Consider the following 20,175-nt stretch of genomic DNA (forward strand, 5'->3'; position numbering starts at 1 on the left):
GGTGGGACCTTTAAGAGGTGGTTAGGTCATGCATGCTCTGCCCTCATGAATGGATTAAGGTGGCAGTGGGTAAATTATTGCAGGAGTGAGTTCCTGATAAAAGGAGACATTTGGTCCCTGTTTTCTCTGTCTCATGTGCTCTTGCTCTCTTGCCTTCTACCATGGGATGACCCTCACCAGATGCTGGTGCCATGTTCTTGGACTTACCAACCTCCAGAACTATAAGCCAAATAAACTTCTATTGTTTGTGATTACCCAGTCTGTGGTATTCTATTATAGCAGCAGAAACCAGACTAAGACACCTGGCCTTCCAGATAAAGAGCACTGAGAATGGGAATGGGGGCCATCTTCCCTGTCATGTGGAAGAAGGTAGCTCCTATAGAAGAGAATGGGAAAGGAGGGGATGGGGGAGGGATTGAGAGAGAAAGACCAATTTGGAAAACGTATTTTAGTCCGTAGCTTTAGTTGTGAATGAAGTCCATTCCTAGCCTTCTGACTGACTGTGAGCCAGCACATTCCCTTTCTGCTTACCCTAGTTTAAATTGGATTTCTGTCAGCTGTAAATGAATGATTTCTAACTAATAAAGGCAGGGAAACTTGGATGGGTTCTGGGCACTTGAGCTACCCAGGTGGGACTTATCTGCAACTCTTATGTGACCTTTTGGAGTTGAGAATCTTCGATTCATTACAAATTGCCAATACATCTTCAGCTCATTAAGAACGCTAGAGTTGGGCTGGCCGGTTAGCTCAGTAGGTTAGAGTGCGGCGTTATAGCACTAAGATCAGGGGTCTGAATCCCTGCACTGGCCAGCCAACAACAGCAAAAGAATGCTAGAGTTACCTGCCTCTTAGTTCTGTGGATATTGCCAAGTTCTTTTGACAATGTCACTAAATTTCTGACTTTTAGAGGATAAATCTACTTACTCTGACCCATAGCTTTGACATACTAAATGACCGATCATGTGGCTGCCTAAATCATCCATCTGACCTGGGAATTCTGCCTTGCTGAACAATTACTAAAGTTACACCAAAAGAGATAGAAATGAATTCCTAACATCTTACCAGTAAATCTTTTGTAAAATAAAGAATATTTGCAATATGAGTAACTCTCAATATACTGGTTTGCATGCTTAAATATTCATATTTTTAAGTACATTATATATATTCTTTCATCCAAAGAAAGTCTATACAAATTGCATTTTGCACCAGTGGTATGCCACAAAGCTGAGAATCCATTTCATCATGGACTAGTTATCTTCAAGCAGAAGGTAGCAGTAATACTTACGAATCCTAAAATTCATTTACAGGTCAGGCATGATAGTCTTAGTAGTGATGAGTGAAAAATGGCCAGAGTCCACTAGGAGAAGAACTGGGAGAAAATGACCCACTTCAAGGGTCATTTGTCAACATTCAAAGACAAAGAGCAAGCCAGGACTGAGTTCCAGCAGGTCTCAATATCAGGGAGACCCACAGCACGTGAAGCCTAGCAGCTGGAGATTCCAAGATCAGAGGCAGTAAATGACAGTCATGCCCTTTAGCAGCCAGCCCCTAGGGGGTAACAAAACAAGGCTTAGGCCCCTCAGAGGAGGGAATTCACAAGAACTAGCAAGAGGATCAGGATCCTAGACCAGCAACAGTCTCAGGCTAGTGCTTCCATCCAAAAGCGAAGAATGCCCAGTAATACAGCCTGGTCATTACAGATGAAAGCTACAATTCAGTAAGCATGCAAGGGCTCAAGCGATGGTGTAACTTATTTCACCCACTGGTGGACAAAAAGAAATCAGCTCAAATTAGGTACCAAGGAAACAAATTTGACTAGGCCACAGCATACAAGAAGCTTATAATCCAGATGGAGACAGAGCTGTAAAGAGATGATTTCAAACCGGTGCAGGTAGTGGGGGAATTTGACAAATGCCAAAGGAGAAGAATGCATAGTATACTAAGAGAACACAAAGAAGGGTCACTTACCCTATGCTGAGGTTTAGGGAGACTTCTTGGAGAAGAGATGACCTCTCCAAGCTGATTGTACCTTGCAAAGAAAGATGAGAAAGATTTTCCATGAACAGTTACAGAGATGAGACACAGCAAAACACATTCAGAGCATTCCAGGTAATTGGATTTTAGTAGAGTGGAAAGCTAAAGGTCCCATCAGATCTCTTATGCCATGCTAAGAACTTTATTCTACAAAGAGGTATGTTGGAAACTGCTCATCATCCCCATCACCATTTCTCTTCTTCCTTTTTGTAACAGAAGCCCTTCTCTCCTCCATTAAGTTTTAGCAGGACATATATCTATCCAGTTAGGGAATATATTCTTCAACCCCCCTTGCAGTAGATGTGACCATATGACCAAGTTCTAGCCAATGGAATGTAAATGAAAGGAAGGAGTACAACTTTCATGCATCATTAAAAGGAAGCCACTTGCTCTCTACTTTCTCTTTCCCCTCTTTCTCCTTCCAGAGGTCTGAAACACAGATGTGGCCAAGTGATCCAGCCTCAGCCATGCAAACAATGACTACATCCTGGAGTAGGTGGCACACTAAGATGAAAGGAATCTGGGTTCCAGGATGAACACGTGAAGTGAGCGATCTCTAAATTATAAAATTTATTTATAATCCATCCACCTTACTGAACTATCAAGTGAGAGAGAAATAAACTTGTTGAATCACTGTCTTTTGGAGGTCTGTTTGTTATAGCAGCATAGCCTATACTCTAACATGGTAGGGAAGAAAAGACAGTGTTGAGGCTTCTGATATAATTCCTGACTTCATCAGAAGTGGCAAAGGACCTGGGAAAGGCTGAGACAACAAATGTCTGTCTTAAATGATTACAGCCCAATGAGGCTAGGGCTGGCAGATAGCAAGATAAGCAATTATGCAGCCTTGTCTCAAGAGAGATAGGGAAAGCCCCTTGAAAACTATAAACTTCTATCTGGTTCTAGGAGCCAAGTTCATCCAGAGCAGGACTGCAGCCAGCAATCACCTGAACGTCTTCCTTACACTCCACCTTGCAAAGTTATGTTCATTGCTCTCTTCAAAAGCTGACTCTAACAAGCCTTCCAGTGAAGAGTTCATTGTAACTCCACTTAGACGTTTTCTGTTGATTATGTTTGCAGAAAGGAAAATTTGTATATAATTCTCCTGTTTCCTGAAGTGCATGGATTTTCTAACTGGAAGAACTTCTGTTTTGCTGAACACAGTAACTTGTCCAGAGTGCAAATTTAGAAGTAGGAGCTGGGATAGAATACATTTCTCTGAGTAATGAAGGGTTGAGGAATCTGCTGGGGGTCCTGGGAGCGAGGATTTAAGAGCATCAAGGCTGGAGGCTTGAGGGATCGGGATGAGTGGAAAAAGACCCCTAGTGGCAGAACAAGAGAGAGAATTTACAGGGATTTCCAAGTGAATTGTTGCAAGCTACATGACATACATCGTGTCTCCCCTTCAGTAAATTCTGCCTTGTTCACTAAGACGCTGGTATGAGAGGACACAGGAGATGTGACCTTGAATAAAATGATGAGGGAAAAGCTGACATCTAGATTACTATAGCATCTGAAGACAGAAGAAACTAGAGCAAGGAAAGTCAGAAGACAGTGCCAGAGATTAAAAATTCTAGTTTCAGATATCTTCCTTTATTAATCTTATAATTTAAAAATTATGTACATTGCATTGCCATAATCTAAGAATTACCATTCACCTTATAAACTACTACTGAGTGCCCTTTACTGGAATAATAATTGCTTGCATTATTAGTCGCTTATGAGAATTGAGAAATGGTGCCCTTTTTTTTTTGGCTGGTGGTGGAGTAGATTTTAGGGATGGCAACATGGAACAAGTTGTATTTGAGCTGAGTCTTGAAGAGTGGACAGGAATTGGTCATGCACAGGCTTTTCAGAGGAAGGAAACAACATGGATGATCTGACCAAAGCAAAGTCACACAGTTTTTTCAATAAATATGTATCACTATCCACTGTGTACCGGGCACTGTGCTATGTCCCAGGGACATGAAGATTAATTTAGGCTCCCAGGCTTCTGTTAATATAGCCTCCCATTTTCTATGCATTCCATTACTGGTTTGCTATGTCTATCAGGTCTTTCTTGGCCACATTTTTGTATGGCCAGTTTTTTTCTCTTGAATTCTGTGTGTGTGTGTAATGCTTCTTTTGCTCCTTAAATGTACCACTTTCCATTTATTCTAGTACTTTTAAACTGCTATTGATGACCATTTCTCTAATTTATTGAGATCAATTGAATGTTGATCTATATACTTGGCAAATCCATCTGTGTGGGGTTATATGTAATATTTGTGAAGACACTTTATTCCCACTGTCCAGCCCCACATCTCAACACCCTTCTACACAAATATATTGTGAAGGGTGGAAGTGGGACAAGACATACAGCCTCAGAATCCCAAGTTACAAAAACCTAGTATGTCTATATTGACCACAGTTTTGTCACTGAAATTGCTATGATGTCTCTTAAATGACAGGCACAATAGTTACCAAGAGATAGCTGAGTACCTACCATGTATAGACACTGTACACATGATGCATTGGCCCCTGTCCTTGGAAAGTTTAGTCTAGATGGGGAGGCAAATTGACATTGTACATACATTTGTTTGGTGGGGGACTTTTCCACCTGTCTTTCCAACAGATTAAAAGAGAACAAAAGTGAGGATGTGAGAATTTAGGGAGGAATACTCTCCTCCTCTGCCTGTACTCTTACTGGCTACCTTCATGTGGTGGTTAATCTTAGGTGTCAACTTGACTAGATTAAGGAATACCTAGAAATCTGGTAAAGCATTATTTTGGGGTATGTCCGTGAGGTTGCTTCCAGAGGAGATTAGCATGTGAGCCTGAGTGGATCAGGTGGGAAAGATCTACCCTCAATATGGGCAGGCATCATCCTATCTGCTGGAACATGGAGGGAACAAAACAGAGGAAAAGATGAATATCTCTCTCTATCCTCTGGAGCTGGGATAGACTCTTCTCTCCTGTCCATGGACATCAGAGCTTAAAACTCTTCAGCCTTTGGGTTCCAGGACTTACCCTACAGCACCTCCAGACTCTCAGGCTTGGAATTACACTAGTGGTTTCCTTGGTTCTCAGGTTTTCGGACATGGACTGAGCCACGCTACTGGCATCCAGTTTGCAGACAGCCTACCATGGGACTTCTCAGCCTTTATAATTACGTGAGCCAATATCCTTTAATAAATCACCTCTAGTATATTTATATACATATCCTATTGGTTCTATATCTCTGGAGAACCCTAATACACTTCAGAAGGGGGAAGGAGTTACTAATCTGATTGGTCAGAGCCCAGGTAAAACAGAGAAAAAAAAAAAAAACCCTCTTTTTCTGTGCTCACACAGCACTTCTGACACCAAATACATGGGTCTCTTCCACACCAAGCAATTCTCCAATTCTCTGCAAACACCAACTGGGTGTTTTACAGTTCAATTCTGACACTATCTACTTGGAGTTAGTGTCAGATCCTACAAGTTAAGGGCTCAGTCCCACAAGACTGCCCCCACTTAAGAAGTCAGTCACGAGTCTGGGCCTCTTATATTTCTGACTGCCCAGCTATAAATTGGCGGTTCCCAAGTGTTGGGTAAATAGAATAGTTTGGTCAGGCTCCCTCGCCTTGGGGCAGGTTGGTGGTGGTGCAGTGCCTTCTTGGTAAGCAGGGTTTGGGTGTGAGGGGATGGGTGGAGTTAGTACACATATGCGGCGCTGCGAACTTGGCTGGCATTTACCTCAGGTGTCTGTATGCACACGGCCATGCTCTACAACCTACGGCTTCCAAGGACCTGTTTGCTGGTTACCTAGCTCAGAGACCTGTGTATGAAGGGTCTGGTGACCCAGCCTGGTGTGTGAAGGGTTTGTGACCCAGTTTGTGAACGGGCTTGAGGGGTCTGTGAGCTCCAGATCCAGCTCTAGCTCGACAATTGCTTTCATGAACAGGATTATGGGCAGGTAAAAGAGCTCTACAATTGGCCCAGTCAGCAGGATTATAGGCAGGTAAAAAGAGCTCGACAATTGGTGTAGTTGGCAGAATTCCCATGGCTGTGACAGGATTCTGAGCAGGTACAAGAGCCAAAAGCCCTTGAAAGAAGGAGGAAATGTGCCTACTTGTGAATATGCTCTGCCCTATGGCAACCTTCCTGTTGACTGGGATCTGGTTGCTGCACACTGTACTGCAAGGCAGCATAGACCAGGTACTACAATGCAAAACCCCTTGGGAGGGGGAGGAAATGTGGCTATCCTTGAGCATGTAGTACCTGGTGGCCACCTTTCTGCTGACCAGAGCCTGGCTGCTGCTCATGATGCTACAAACTGATTGAGATTTGCAGCAGAAAGCAGAGTTGTCGGAAGCATGGATAAATGTCCTGGAGGATGATATGCAGCAACTGGCCACTCCTGCTTCTCACCCCAGGGAGGATGACCAACCAAGTGGTGAGTTGGGGGAGACAGTGCTTCTCCAGGTATGACCTGTTGTGCATGAAAAATTGAAACACAAGCAACCTATGGGACTGGATGGACAACTGGTGGGCAATTCACAGATGACCCAGTTCACCACCTGTGTCCCTTATACCCAGGCTGAACTGGTTGACGTGGGAAGACAGTTCAGGTAGAAACATAGGGTGACCCTGGCTGCTTGGCTGTTGCGGTTATGGGACCTAGGGTTGGATAGTGTGATGTGCTCTGGTGAAGAGGTGGAGAAATTGACCTCCATTACCATACACCTGTCCCTGAGGCAGTGGCTGCAGAATAGCTACAGATATGCACAAGGGCCAGGTAATAACTCCTTGATGGACTGGGTGAATGCGGCTGCCTGAATCATGTAGGTGAATGCTGGAGAACTGCCCAAGGTTGTTCGTAAATGGCAAACGTATGCTGAGTTGGTCTAAATAATTCGAGAGCTGGGGATGCAGCAGTCCATGTTTAATGTGAACACTCGTGGCCTGGATGATAAAAATTTTACAGGCAGCATGAGAGACATAGTGCTGCAAAATGCTCCGTCAATGTCACTTGGATCACTGATGGCCATACTGGCCTCATACATTGGTAGTCCTATACATAAGGGAACGACCATGATAGCTGGCCTTGGTGAAGTAGAGGATAGCAGACAAGCAAAAGGGGTCCAAAAGGTGGCTAAGACCAAACCCCCAAGAAATGCTTGGGATTTTATCCCAAAGGAACCAAGTGAGACTAGCCATAAGCAGATGTGGCTTGACTTGCTTGCAGCAGGGGTTGATAAAAAGAAAATTGACTGGCAGCCAAATGCAGTCCTGTTTGCTTTGTGGCAGCAATTACCCCCTGAACAGTGTTCCACTAAATGTTGAGAAACAGGTAGCAAGGTATGTTCAGTGGATTTAAAGGACTTTTTGTCACTCCCGAGGAGGTGGATGAAATGTTCCATTTCGATTAGGGAGCAGGCCAAGGTACTTGCCTTTTGGAGGCAGGCAAGGACCAGAGGCCTCATGTTGAATTGGCAATATATTGGTAGAGGACAAATGTGCAGTGTGTTTTGGCATTGGTGGATACAGGCGCAGAATGTAGCCTGATATATGGCAATCCAGATAAGTTTCCAGGGGCCACAGTTCATATAGACAGCTATAGAGGACATACGATTGAGGTCAAAGCTGTGTCATTGCCATTGGGCATAGGAAGATTACCTCCTCGTGTATATACTGTATATATATCTCCCATAGCTGAATACATCTTGGGTATGGATGTACTTTATGGTTTGCACCTGCAAACAACAGTTGGAGAGTTTCAGCTGTGAATACGGACAGTAAAGCCTGTGTTACGAGGATATGCTAAACATGACCCACAGGTGTTACCCAAGCCAAGACGTGTAGTTAATGTAAAGCAGTATCGCCTACCAGGAGGACATGCAGAGATAAGTGCCACTATATTGGAATTAGAGAAAGTTGGCATTATTTGTCTGAGTCATAGCCCATTTAATGCTCCAGTATGGCCAGCGAAAAAGCCTAATGGTACCTGGAGAATGACTGTAGATTATCGAGAACTGAACACCAAGACCCCCTCCTTAGATTCAGTAATTTGCTAGAACGGCTCAAAGGACTCAGGGAAACACTTTACCTACACTTATTGGTTTATTATAAAGGATGAAATTCGGGAACAACCAAATGGAAGAGATACATAGGGCAAAATACAGGGTAAGGGACATGGAGCTTCCATGCCCTTTCCAGGTGTACCTCCCTCCTGGCACCTTGATGCGTTCATCAACCCAGAAGCTCTCTGAACCCTGTCCTTTAGGGTTTTTATGGAGGCTTCATTAAGTAGGCATAATTGACTACATCATTGGCCATTGGTGATCAACTCAAACTTCAGCATCTCTCCCCTCCTCAGAGTTGGAGGTGTGGTAGGGTGGAAAGTTCCAACCCTCTAATCACATGGCTGGTTCCTCTGGTAACAAGTCTGTCAACTTTCTGGGCTTTCCAAAAGTCACCTCTGAAATCAAGGCTGTCGAGGCAGAAATAATTTTATAAAGGTTTATTGAAAGTCAAGCTTGAGGATTGAAGTGAAAACACAGATCAACAGGGTTGGAAAGTGCTCTGAAGTCTATTACAGGCTGGAAAGATTTTACAAGAAAGCTTGGAAAGGGGAGGGGGACTCCTCATACTGGAATTGTCCGGTTTTCATTGGTGGGTAAAAGATGAAAATTACAATTATGGACTACTGGTTGCAACATATGGGCTAAAAATGTCTACCTGCAGAACAGGCAGTAAACTTCATGCCTCAGTTACTCTCGAAAACAGCTCATTGTTTCAGTTAAAGTCAGTAGGTTATATTATATTAATCGGTACATCAACAATTTCAGGAACTTACACAAATTAGGAGCAGGACGTCAACATCGGATCATAAGACTTTTCCCCAAGGCAATTATGTTTTAGACAGCCTGCTTGAATCTATATAGTCATTCTCTCATCTGATTAACATAAACACAGGTGTGGTTGAATGGTACTTGTTATGAATAACAGTAGATGCTCCCTTCGCCTTTATCACCCCTGAGCTATTTCAGGAGCTGGGGACAAAAACCAAGTATTAGAATAAAAGATGTTCCTATTGCTCCTATCACTTAGGAAATTACAAGGGTTTTAGGAGCTAGGGAAGAACACCAATATATATATTTCTATTATATTACAAATATTACACCAGCACATCCTTTAGCCCTCATTTTACTAGTGGTTGGGGTCACTTTATGTTAAAAAGTCATTCCCCATTTCCTGCTGGGTAGGTTCAGCCCAATCTCCAGCACACTCTTAGATGAGTACAGCTGGTCTTCTTTGCAGGTCTGCTCATTTCCTGTCTTTCTGCAGACATGCCCAAGCATACTGGTCCCAAAATTTACAGGAGAGGAGGAGAAGCAGGGATTTAGGAAGCTTCATTTCAGCCTTAAACCTAAGCCATGTGATTCAACTCAGTCTTTTGGCAGTGCTCTGCTCCAGAGGTTATTGGGTGCTAGCACAGCTATGAAGAAAATGATCCTTTGGCTTCTACTCTAATTTCTTTCTTGTGTATAGTTCCCTTGGGAACCCTGAGGAGAGAAGAGATGATCAGCAGAACAGGATTTGGCTATTTCTGGTCTTCGACTGTAGCAGACTGCATTGTTGGTCACAGTTTTTCACAAATTATTGCTGTCCTTCCCAGGAAAGGGTTATATTCCCCTATCCTTTAAACACCATGCTCAGCCAGATGAACTTGTTCTGGCCAAAAAAATGTGAGCAGATCTAACTTGTATACATTCCAGGTGGAAGAATTAAGAGCCAGTGTGGTTCATCATGATTGCTTTTCTTCTTCTATGAGACACCAACATTGTTCCAGATAAAGATTGCTCTATCAGCCTTGGTCTTGGTGTGAAGACAACCTAGAGGATAGCCAAGCTGTCCTGTCATAGACATGTATAATATATTAAGAAACAAAACCTTGTGTTGTAAAGATCACTTGTTACCACAGCACAACCTAGCTTATCCTGACAGATGCATTTACCACCTGTATCAAACACCATTGTTTGTCCTCCCAACATCTATTCTCCCTTTATTCCTCCCAAGAAACCCCAGTTTGGCCCAGGTATTCACCCATTTCTACATGGTCACGTGCTTGGGAGAGGGGAGTTCAATTCCTAGCCACAGGGAGTGAATCATAATTAATTTAAGCCATTTATGATGGTTTCTTACTCCTTCCTTGCTTGTGACTGGCTTAGCTGTAGGCATATGAGACTGTGAGAAGAGTTCTTGAGGGCTTCCAAGAAAGGTTTTCCTTGCTGATAAAAAGAGACACATGAGAAGAAACAGTCTCTACTTCTGCTGGACATTGTGTGTATGTCTGTGGCAGCTGGAATTATGGCAGCTATTTTGTAGCTATGAGGGGCACTAGCCTAAGAATGTTGGAGCAAAGAGATGGAAAGAGTCTGGGTCCCTGGTAATGTTATTGAGCTTGTAAATGAACTACCCCTAGAGCTGATCTACCCCCAGTTTTCCTGTTACATGAGATAATACATTTTTCTTAATGTTTAAGACAACTGAATCTTGAGCAGCAGGGGGTGGGGGAGAATGAGTTTAGCTTTAGGGATATAGAGGTGATGGCAGGACAGCATCCTTTTACATTGCAGAAGCTCAGGAGATGTCAGGGTTAAATACGAATTTGGGAGTCATATAGGGAAAAATATTATATAAAGTAATACATCTCTGAAGTCCCTACTCTCCCAAGCCTGGGTTTTGTAGGACTTGGTAGTTATTTGCATATGACTTAAATATTCTAGTCTAGTACAGATGGCTTTGAAAATGGGCTATAAGCAACTTTTCAATTTACTGACTTATATCTTTAAGTAAATTATTGTTCCAGGAAACCATTGTTCTGATCATCTATAGACATCCTATGGGTGATACTCCAGAATCCCTGTAGGAAGTATGAGGATCAAAAAAATATATACCATGGGACATGAAGGAAATGGCCTAAGGAGAAGATAGAGCCTGTACTGCCCAAGTTGATCTGTGGTTGGAAGTGATAAACAAAATTTATGGGAGGCTGTATTAGTCCATTTCTGTTCCTTATAATAAAATTACCCAGAACTGGGTGATTTATTAAAAAAACAAAATTTATTGTTACAGTTTCTGAGGCTGGGAAGTCCAAAGTCCAAGGAACACATCTGGTGGTGGTGACAGTGACCCAGGAGTCTCAGACTGCAAGATGGTGGAAGCAGAGAGAGACAGACTCTTCTCTCTGTTCTTTTAAAGTCCTCAGAACCACACCCCCTGACCACCATTTTTAATCCATTCACTACTGCATGGTCCTACAATCTAATCACCTCTTCAAGGCTCCGCCTTTCAATTACCATAACAGGATTTCCCACACTCTTAATAGTCAGAGTAGGGACCAAGTTTCTAATACATAAAACCTGGGGGACACAATTCAATCTTCAATAAGTTTTGGGAGGACGTAATTCAATCCAGTACAGAGGCCACTGTTTTGGACTGAGCTATTGTATTAGGCCCCAGCAGACTAGAAACCAAAATGGAGTCACTCATGCTAAATGTCACATAATCCAACAAAAACTTTAAGGAAGCAGATAGATCCCAAGATAGACCAGTTTTTCCTAAAAACAGGAAATTCCAGCCTGAGTTAGAGTACTAAGGAAGTTTCCTCTGCTTTAACCCTTACAAAAAAGTAACCTGATGTTAAACAATCAGCTTTCCCCCCCCTATTGTTCCATTTTCTTGTTCCGACCTTACAAAACCCACTGTTCTGCCATTGCCCAGTTGGAGCATTCATTCTCTTTGTAGAATGGAGGCTGCCCCATTCATGAATCTCAAATAAATCTATAACTAAATTTGTTGTAGTTTGTAGTTTTGTCCTTTGACAGAAGATAGTTTGGAAAGTTACTAACCCATAGGGCACTAAGTTACTGTTAATTTAAGAAAATACATTCATGGGGGGGGGGTGCGGGTTTTGCAACACAAAAGGCTTTCCATATGACTGCCTGAAAAAGAATTTTTGAAATTCCGTTCATGCAGAACTTTTCTAAAGGCACGCCTTAGTGGCTAAATGCACACCTGCGTAATATTTACAGTGACGCCTACACCTTCCCTGAGACTCCTTTACCCTATTTCTAAATTGTCATTGCTGGGCCTACCTTGAAACTCCTGTACTCTTGCTTCCCTAAGCCAAAAAAGGCATATTTTCATGAGCTGGAAAAGTAAATGCACTCTCCCAAAATGGCTAACTTCAACCCTGCAGTTATTTCGAAAAGAAAATCTGGCTTCAAACACTGTTGTTTGCAGGCAGGGTTTGCATTTGGCTAGGACCAAGGATAGTGTTTAAAGATGACTCAGTTATACGGCCTAGGGGAAGCGGGACAGGAGAGGGGAGACCAGCCAGGGTTCCTTCTAACTAAAAGGAGTCTTGGATCCGTTTTTATGACATCGAGGTTGTGAAGGCCCGGAGCTGCTGCAAACTAGGAGGGGGTGTCCGGTGTAAGAAAATCTGAAACCCTGAGAAATGCACCTTCAAATTCTCTGAATGGGAGGCGGCTAAAACCCAACTCCCCCCCACCCTCATCTCCAACCCCAGGCTTCAGGCCAAAATTTCGGCAGAGAAATCTCTCTCCCTCCAAGGTTCGGGTCCAACGGGAGGCCTAGTCGCGTGACCTTCACCAGGCTCCCGGAGTCTCCTTTGGGACGTCGCCGAGGCCCTGCCCGGGGCTCTGCAGGCGACTGCCTGCAACCCCCAGCTCCCGAGCGCTCGGGGCCGCCTTTGGGGCGCACCCGCTGCCCACTGCGCAGCACTCGCCGGTCAGCTCGGACACCCTCTCCGCCCCACCCCAGCCGGCAGCGCCACGCCCGACGGGGTCCAGGGCAGAGGGATGCCCTCGCTCGGCCTCGCCACCGCCCGCCCGCGGCTCCCCGGGGGGTGCTCCCGTGCCCGGGCCGCCGCAGGCCCCCAGCCCGCCGCCCCTCCCGGGCGCCGCCCGCTGGGGCCGCCTCTGCAGCTGGCCGCGCGCTGGCCCGCGCCCGCCGCCGCGCGCTGATTGGCTGGCTGGGCGCCGGCGGCGGCGCTGAGTGGCCGGGCGGATTCGCTGGGTCAGGGCTGCAGAGGCGCCTGGCGCACCGGCGGGAGCGGAGCCGCGGCGCGCTCGCCCGGGACGCCGGCCGCCCTTCCGAGCGAGCGGCCCGGGGCGCCGAGGGGGTCCGCGCCGCGCGACGCCGGGCGCCGCCGCCCTGGCCGCCATGTGCTCCCAGCTCTGGTTCCTGACGGACCGGCGCATCCGCGAGGACTACCCGCAGGTGCAGATCCTGCGCGCCCTCCGGCAGCGCTGCTCCGAGCAGGACGTGCGCTTCCGGGCGGTGCTCATGGACCAGATCGCCGTCACCATCGTCGGCGGCCACCTCGGTGAGCGAGGCGGGCCCCGGGAGGGCGGGGAGGCGCGCCGGGGTCCCCGAGAGCGGGCGGGGTGGGCGCACTCACCCGGGCCTCCCCCAGCCAAGCCTGCTTCGGGCCCCACAAACCAACCGCTCTCCCCCGCAAGACCTCTTGGGGTCGGAGAAAGCCCCTAACCTTGACAGCTTCCTTGAACCACTACCGTCTGCCCTGAGGCCAGCATTTGAGAACGAGATTTAATTGACTTACGGGACTTTGTTTGGTGAGGAACCCAAATTCACCTGAAGCCGCCCGGGTGTGCGAGGAAAATCAAGCTGCTAACCCCAAATTTGCAAATTCTGGTTGCATCGATACCCTCTCAGTTTAGACTCTGAGATTTCTAGAACCCCACACTAAATTTACAAAATTGCAATTAAGATGAATGTTTTAAAAAGTTTTCCAGGAGTGTATAAGTATCAGTAATGCACTACATAGGACATTATTCCCAAACTAGGAACCTGTATGGGGGAAATCTGAGAAACATTGGAGTCACCTCTTGAGTGTAAAGTGGGAGTGTAGACATTTGATGGGTTTCTTTAACTCATCCTTTTCTCTAAAAGTGTTGAATTCTGATTCCAGAAAAGCCAAGATTTCAGGTACAGACCATTCTGGCCTCACTGACCATTCCAGTGCTGTGCCCAACAGAATTTTTTGGGTAAGACATGGTTATCATCCATGACCCTGATCTCAAAAGGTTAAGTATGTTTTTAGATATTCTTGATAATCCTTACAAGCCCTCTCTGATTTAGGAATCCGTGACTTAGGAGCCTCTCACTGGCCTGCTTTTTGAGTGTTTCTAGTTCTTCACTGGAGGTATCCAGCCTTCTCAGGGGGTCTAGGACTAGTGGGGGAGGGGGGTTGGGCCCAAATCAGGGTACTTCTTGGGATACTATTTATATTATTTCAACCATGTCTGGTTAAATAGGCTCATAATTTGTTACTTTTCTTTGGTGAGGAAAGGGATTCCAAATTCTGAACAGGCCACTTACAAGAGAGATTTTAAATATGACCTGTTTCTTAGTGGAATATATCTGTTACAGATCTTTCATCCACAGTTTATGTAAACCCTTCATATGTGATAGATTATATATCCTGTTGGAAAAATATACTACATAGTATAGGTGCCTTACATATAGTCTAAAGCAGTGTCTTTCAAACACAAAGGGTACCTTCTTTTTAGCCTTGGTTTGCTAAAATTCTCACAGTTAATGTAGAACTAGATTCCTGAACAGGGAATCTGCAAACCTGGATTCTTATTACAGCTTTGCTGTTAACAAGTATGTTGGCTTTGCTATGGGCAATTCACTTTATGTCTTTGAATCTCAAGTTTCTCGCTTATGAAACTAAGGGTTAAGGTTCCTCCAGCCTTAAAGTTCTCTTTCAGTACCATATTTAAATTGGATAATCTGTATGTTTTACTGATCTAGATTAAGTCCTTAATATATACATCTTTTCACCACCAGGATGAGTTTGTTTGCCTATTTATTTATTTTACAGCTCGTAAAGATGTCTTTTGAGAGATAGTAACCAAAATTCTACGTCATGTTCCTGTTGTAAACTCATTATGAATTCTGTTAAAAGAGTAGGAAAATGCTGTTTGTATCTAAAACCCCAGTTTAAATAATCAGTCCTAGAAGAAAGAGAAAATTAAATTTTAGTGCTGCAGGAAACATTTAAACCCTTTTGTTTAGTGTCTTAAAATGTATTCATGTGTGAAAAATATCTCAAAAATCTTTTCACAAACCAGGAGTTACTTTTAACTACAAGAAAATTTACACGGCTATTTGCTTGGTCAATGGAGAAATTGAAGACAGGTTTTTTTGTTGTTGTTTTATTTTTTTTCTCTAAAAATTTTAAGACAGGTATTTTTTGATGCAATTTTAATTTTTTGTTAATTCAGAGGTAGCCAGCACAAATCACAACACATAAAGCAAACCTATTAGGTCGCCATTTCTGCTGTGCAAAGCTGTCAAAAGATTTATTTGTTGTGGGAGTAATTAAAGCACAAGAAAGAGAGTTCCATAAGAAGAGTGACCTTGTTTGCTCTGTCCGGTGCTATAATAGTGACTAGAAGAGTGCCTTGCACATACTAGGTGCTCAGCAAATATTTTTGAATGAATGAAGACATGAGCTCTATTTCCCAGTTTCTTCTATATTCAAACTATAGGACACACTTGGCAATTTGCTGAACCAAAGTATTCCTCTGAAAAAAATCCAGAATTCACTGGCTTTGGAATATAGAAATATATAATTACAATGATATTGATACTATTTCCCATTTGAAAATTATAGAATGTGAGAGCTGGGAAGGACTTTGAGATTATTCATTCTAATTTCTTCATTTTACAAGGGAGAACCTAAGGCTCAGAGAGATGAAATGACTTCCTCAGTGCTATCCAGCTAGTTAGTAGCAAACCTGCAGTTAAAAAACCTGATCTTCTAATTCCCAACCCAGTTATATGGAATAAATATGTTTAGGACATCCCAATCTATGTTATCTTTCTTAGGATATGTAGAATTGAATTGAGTTGAATTGGATTAAATTGCAGCTAGACTTTGCAAAATAATTTTATTGTTTTTAGAAATTAAGGTACCACCTTTACAAAGCCTTTGTTTCTAGTGTTTCTTCAGATGAGTGTAGGAGTATGATGATGGAACAAATTTGGAGCAGGTAAGGTCAGTGCCTCAACCAATTACTTAAATTCATTCCTGAGCTTTCCTCTCTGGAGGGTATTGGGAGACTAAATCCAGGGATTAGAATTTCTGGAAATAGGATTCAGATAAGAGATTAAAACTTTTGAATTTAAAGATTGCAGTTATAGAGTAGACTGAAAATGTTATATAAATGCAAGGTTTCATGTTTATTATTTTTAATCCAGTAATCTACCCTTCCCAGCATAGATTTGGGTGGGGAGACTCTTAGGGAGAGGGGAATGACCATCAGGTAACTGAAGCAATCCTGTAGAAAACATCCTCCCTTCACTTTCTGCTGGGTGTAGCATTATGAAAATCATATCCATCTCCATTTCCTTTTTAGAGACAGACAGTTCATTCATTCGTTCAACAAATATTTATTAATTATACTCAATCCTAGGGATAAGGTGATGATCGTGACAAAAGTGCACATAATAATAATAGTCATGGCAAAATGTATATGGTGCTTATTCTATGCCAGGCATAGGACTAGGTTCTTTTCACATATTAACTCTTACAACCACCATTAAGTGTTGCTGGGCATATAATACTGGCTGGGAGTTAGAACCAACTCTCAGTAATTCTGGCCTAAACCCTTTCTGTCTTATCTCTTCCACTCTACCTCATGCATCAGCCTTCACCATGCTCCTCTGTAGCTCTGGGCCTTTCACTAAAATTCCCTCTGCATAAGATCCCTATCTGGTCCCTTTCATGGTGAACTTTTATTCATCCTTCAAATCTAACACAAGTCACTCATCGCTATAAAGTCTTTCTGAGTTCCCTCTTCTACACCTAAGTAGTCACTCTCTTTCATCTGCTGCCAAGTAATGTTGCCCATACTTTTAAAAATAGCACTCCTCATATTTTATTGTAATTTATCTATTTACAATGTTTATCTCCCTTCTCCCCCTGAATAACTTGGGATTCTTCAAATGTATGCTTTATAACTGGTACATAGTAGGTCTTCAGTTAATGTTTGTTGGATGACTGAATAAAGTGCCTTAAAGGCTAATTTGGAGTATATGAGACATTTACTGTAATTAACTTCTGTGTTTGGGAGATCATGATTGGATGTGTAAATGTTTTTGTGATGAGACGTTATATGATGACAGATTCACTAGTGAGAATTAAGTTCTCTGACCAACCAAAGGTCTGTATCATTAACTGGCTTAAGAAATAAATACAGTCACAAACTCAGGGACAGATACCAAAACAGAAAAAATGAGTCTGACCTGGAAATGAGGTTGTGTTACCGTTTGTCTCTTAGGAGCAGAATGATTCAGCATTCCTTCCCTTACTTTCAAAGCTGAAACCTTGGTGGCTATATGGCAATTTCTAGGTCAGGTTTTTTTTAAATCAAAATACTCTGGGATCCTTTTAGTTGGTTCTTTGTAGTAATGCGGTGAGTCATATATAAAAGAGTGGAATCCTAACTAAGTTTGTATAAAGAAACGGTCTTACCTCAGCCTGCCAAAGGACAAGCAAAGGCTCACAGAGAAAAGGTGGACCCCGTCACTGTGCAAGAAGACACTAACAGGAAAAGGTACCATGCTAACTTTTGTTTAGAAGGCTTGATCTTTAATCTCTGTTCCTGCTGAAGGCCTGTGCCAGACACCTTATAATCTGAATAACGCCACTATACAGCACTAGTGGAAAGAAAGGTCAGAGAGTGAGTAAAAACACCTACCATATAATATATCCAAATTGACGTGAGTGCCGCATGGATACACTTTACCCCATGGGTCCACATTTACATCTGTAGGCTGACCTCAAGGACTGAGGATGGGTTGGATGTTTAATTTATGTTTCTAATAGTAGTTTTTTAGGAATACCTCATGAACTGTGTTAAGAAGAATTTTAGAACCAGTAGATTGGGAGCCTTCATGGATCTCAAAGCCCTATTTGTAGATTTCTGATCCATCTGTTGCTGCTACCATATAGTTCCACTAAATTTGTTAGGCTTGCCTTGTGTAAGGGGGTACAGCCCTCACTTAGAGAAGTCTGTACCATTCTCATCCATCCATGCCCTCTTGTCACTTTCCTCACTGGCAGGGAGTCCGCTGACATTCAGGTAGGTCAGTGCTGGCCTCACCTCACTCCAGCCACTTCCCTGGCCACCCTCCCCAAAACCCTGAGAGAATTCATCGTATTAGGGGTTTATATTGTTTTAACACAAGCCTACAACATGATATGAAATTTTCGGTCTATTTCTATTTGTTCTTTCCCCATTAAAAAGTAACTCAATATTCCACTATGAGAAAGTGGTAAATTTAAATTACTTTGTGTTACGGGAACTTCATTCCTATAACTCTGTTATTAACACTTTAATATCTTTTATGTGTCTTAATCTTCACAACAATTCTATTCATTTCTTCCATTCATTTCTTTTATTCAACAAATATCTATTGAACATCCATTCTATACCAGGCACTGTGCTAGGCACTAGAAATATAATGGAGAGTAAGAACAAATGTGGTCTCCACCCCCATTATTATGATTTCATTCATTCATTTGTTTATTCTGTCAACAAATATCTGTTGACTTACTGTGTGCAAGGAACTGTTCTAAGCACCAGAGTAAAACAGACAGAAATCTCTGCCTCTCAAGGAGATTACCTTCTAGATGGGGGAGATAGAATAGAAACAAGATAAGTAAAATATATATAGTATATTGATGAAAAGGGCTAAGGAGAAAGAAAGCAGGGAAGAGGAATAGGATGTTTCTGGAGGTGGGGGAGGGAAATCACAATTTTAGGTATGGTGGCTAGGATTCGAGTAAAGACCTGAAGGAGGTAAGACAGCACGCTGTTTGGATACTGGGGAGTGAGTAGTTTAGGCGAGAGGGAACAGCAAGGAGGACAGTGTGGCAGAACAGAGTGAGCAAAGGGGAGGAGGAGGTCACCGTGCTGGGTGTGGAGGGGAGCAGATATGTAGGGCCTTGTGGGTCATTGAAGGACTTTGGCTTCTACTCTGGATGGGCTGTGAATCCTCTGAAGGGTTTTGAGCAGAGGAGTGATATGACCTGCCTTATGGTTCACAGGGTCATTCTGGCAACTATATTGAGAATAGACTGGTGGGAACAAGGGCAGAAGCAGGGAGATCAGGGTTATTGCTGTAGTTCAGGTGAGAGGTGATTGTTGGACTAGGATGATTTCAGGGCAGTAGGTGAAAAATGACGGAGTTTTGGACATTTTTTGAAGACAAAATTGTCAGGATTTCCCCCTGGATCAGATATTGGGCATGCAAGAAAGACTAAGGAGGACTCTACAGTTTTGGGCCTGAACAACTGGAAGAATAAAATGTGTCATTTACTTATATGGAAAGGATGAGAGAGGAGTAGGTTTGGTCAGGTGACGAGTGTCAGGACTCAGTCTGAGATGTCCATGAAATATCCAAGTGGAAATGTCAAGTAAGCAGTTTATGGTAGAGATTGGGATTCAGGAGAAAGGCTTGGCCTGGAGATATCAAAGTAGGAGCATCTCTATACACTGATCAGGGGAGAGACTATAGATAGAAAAGAGAAGGGTCCAAGGACTGAGCTCTGGAGCACTACAACGTTTAGTGGTCAGGGAGAGGAGAGGAGGAACCAGCAAGGAATCTCGAATAAAAGAAATGAAGAAACCCAGGAGAGTGTGGTATCCTGGAAGCCAAGTGGAGGAAGTTTAAGAAGGAAGATGTGATCAGACTGTGTCAAATGTTGCTGATAGATCAAGTAAGATATGTAATGAGAATTAATTTAGCAACATGGATTTAGCATTAGCAAACCTATTAAGGGAAGTTTCAGTGAAGTGATGGAAATGTGAATAATACCCGCTATCTAAGGAGTTTTGTTGGAAAGAGAAGAAATAGGATGATAGCTCAAAGGGGGGACGGGTTTTTTTTTTGTTGTTGTTGTTGTTGTTTTTGAGGCTTTTCTCAAAGAAGGGGAAAAGAACACCATGTTTCTAGGCTGGTGTGAATGATTGGTGAGAGAGGCAAATAGCAGGAGCAGTGCCTTAAAAGGGTGAGAGAGGTTGATCTAAGCTACGGGTAAGGACAGGT

At 43.2% G+C, this 20,175-nt stretch overlaps 1 protein-coding gene across 1 annotated transcript in view; it reads left to right on the forward strand.

Annotated features, from left to right (window-relative positions):
• The first annotated feature begins 13,205 nt into the window (after positions 1-13,205).
• Positions 13,206-20,175, forward strand: part of RIMKLA (ribosomal modification protein rimK like family member A) — a 28,728-nt gene continuing 21,758 nt past the window's right edge. Inside the window, exon 1 of the mRNA XM_063104985.1 lies at positions 13,206-13,414. Within this exon, the coding sequence (XP_062961055.1) occupies positions 13,252-13,414 (163 nt within the window). The 5' untranslated portion in view covers positions 13,206-13,251. The remainder of the gene's footprint in view (positions 13,415-20,175) is intronic.

The sequence above is a fragment of the Cynocephalus volans genome, chromosome 8 (genome assembly GCF_027409185.1).
Source record: "Cynocephalus volans isolate mCynVol1 chromosome 8, mCynVol1.pri, whole genome shotgun sequence".
Taxonomy (NCBI): Eukaryota; Metazoa; Chordata; class Mammalia; order Dermoptera; family Cynocephalidae; genus Cynocephalus; species Cynocephalus volans.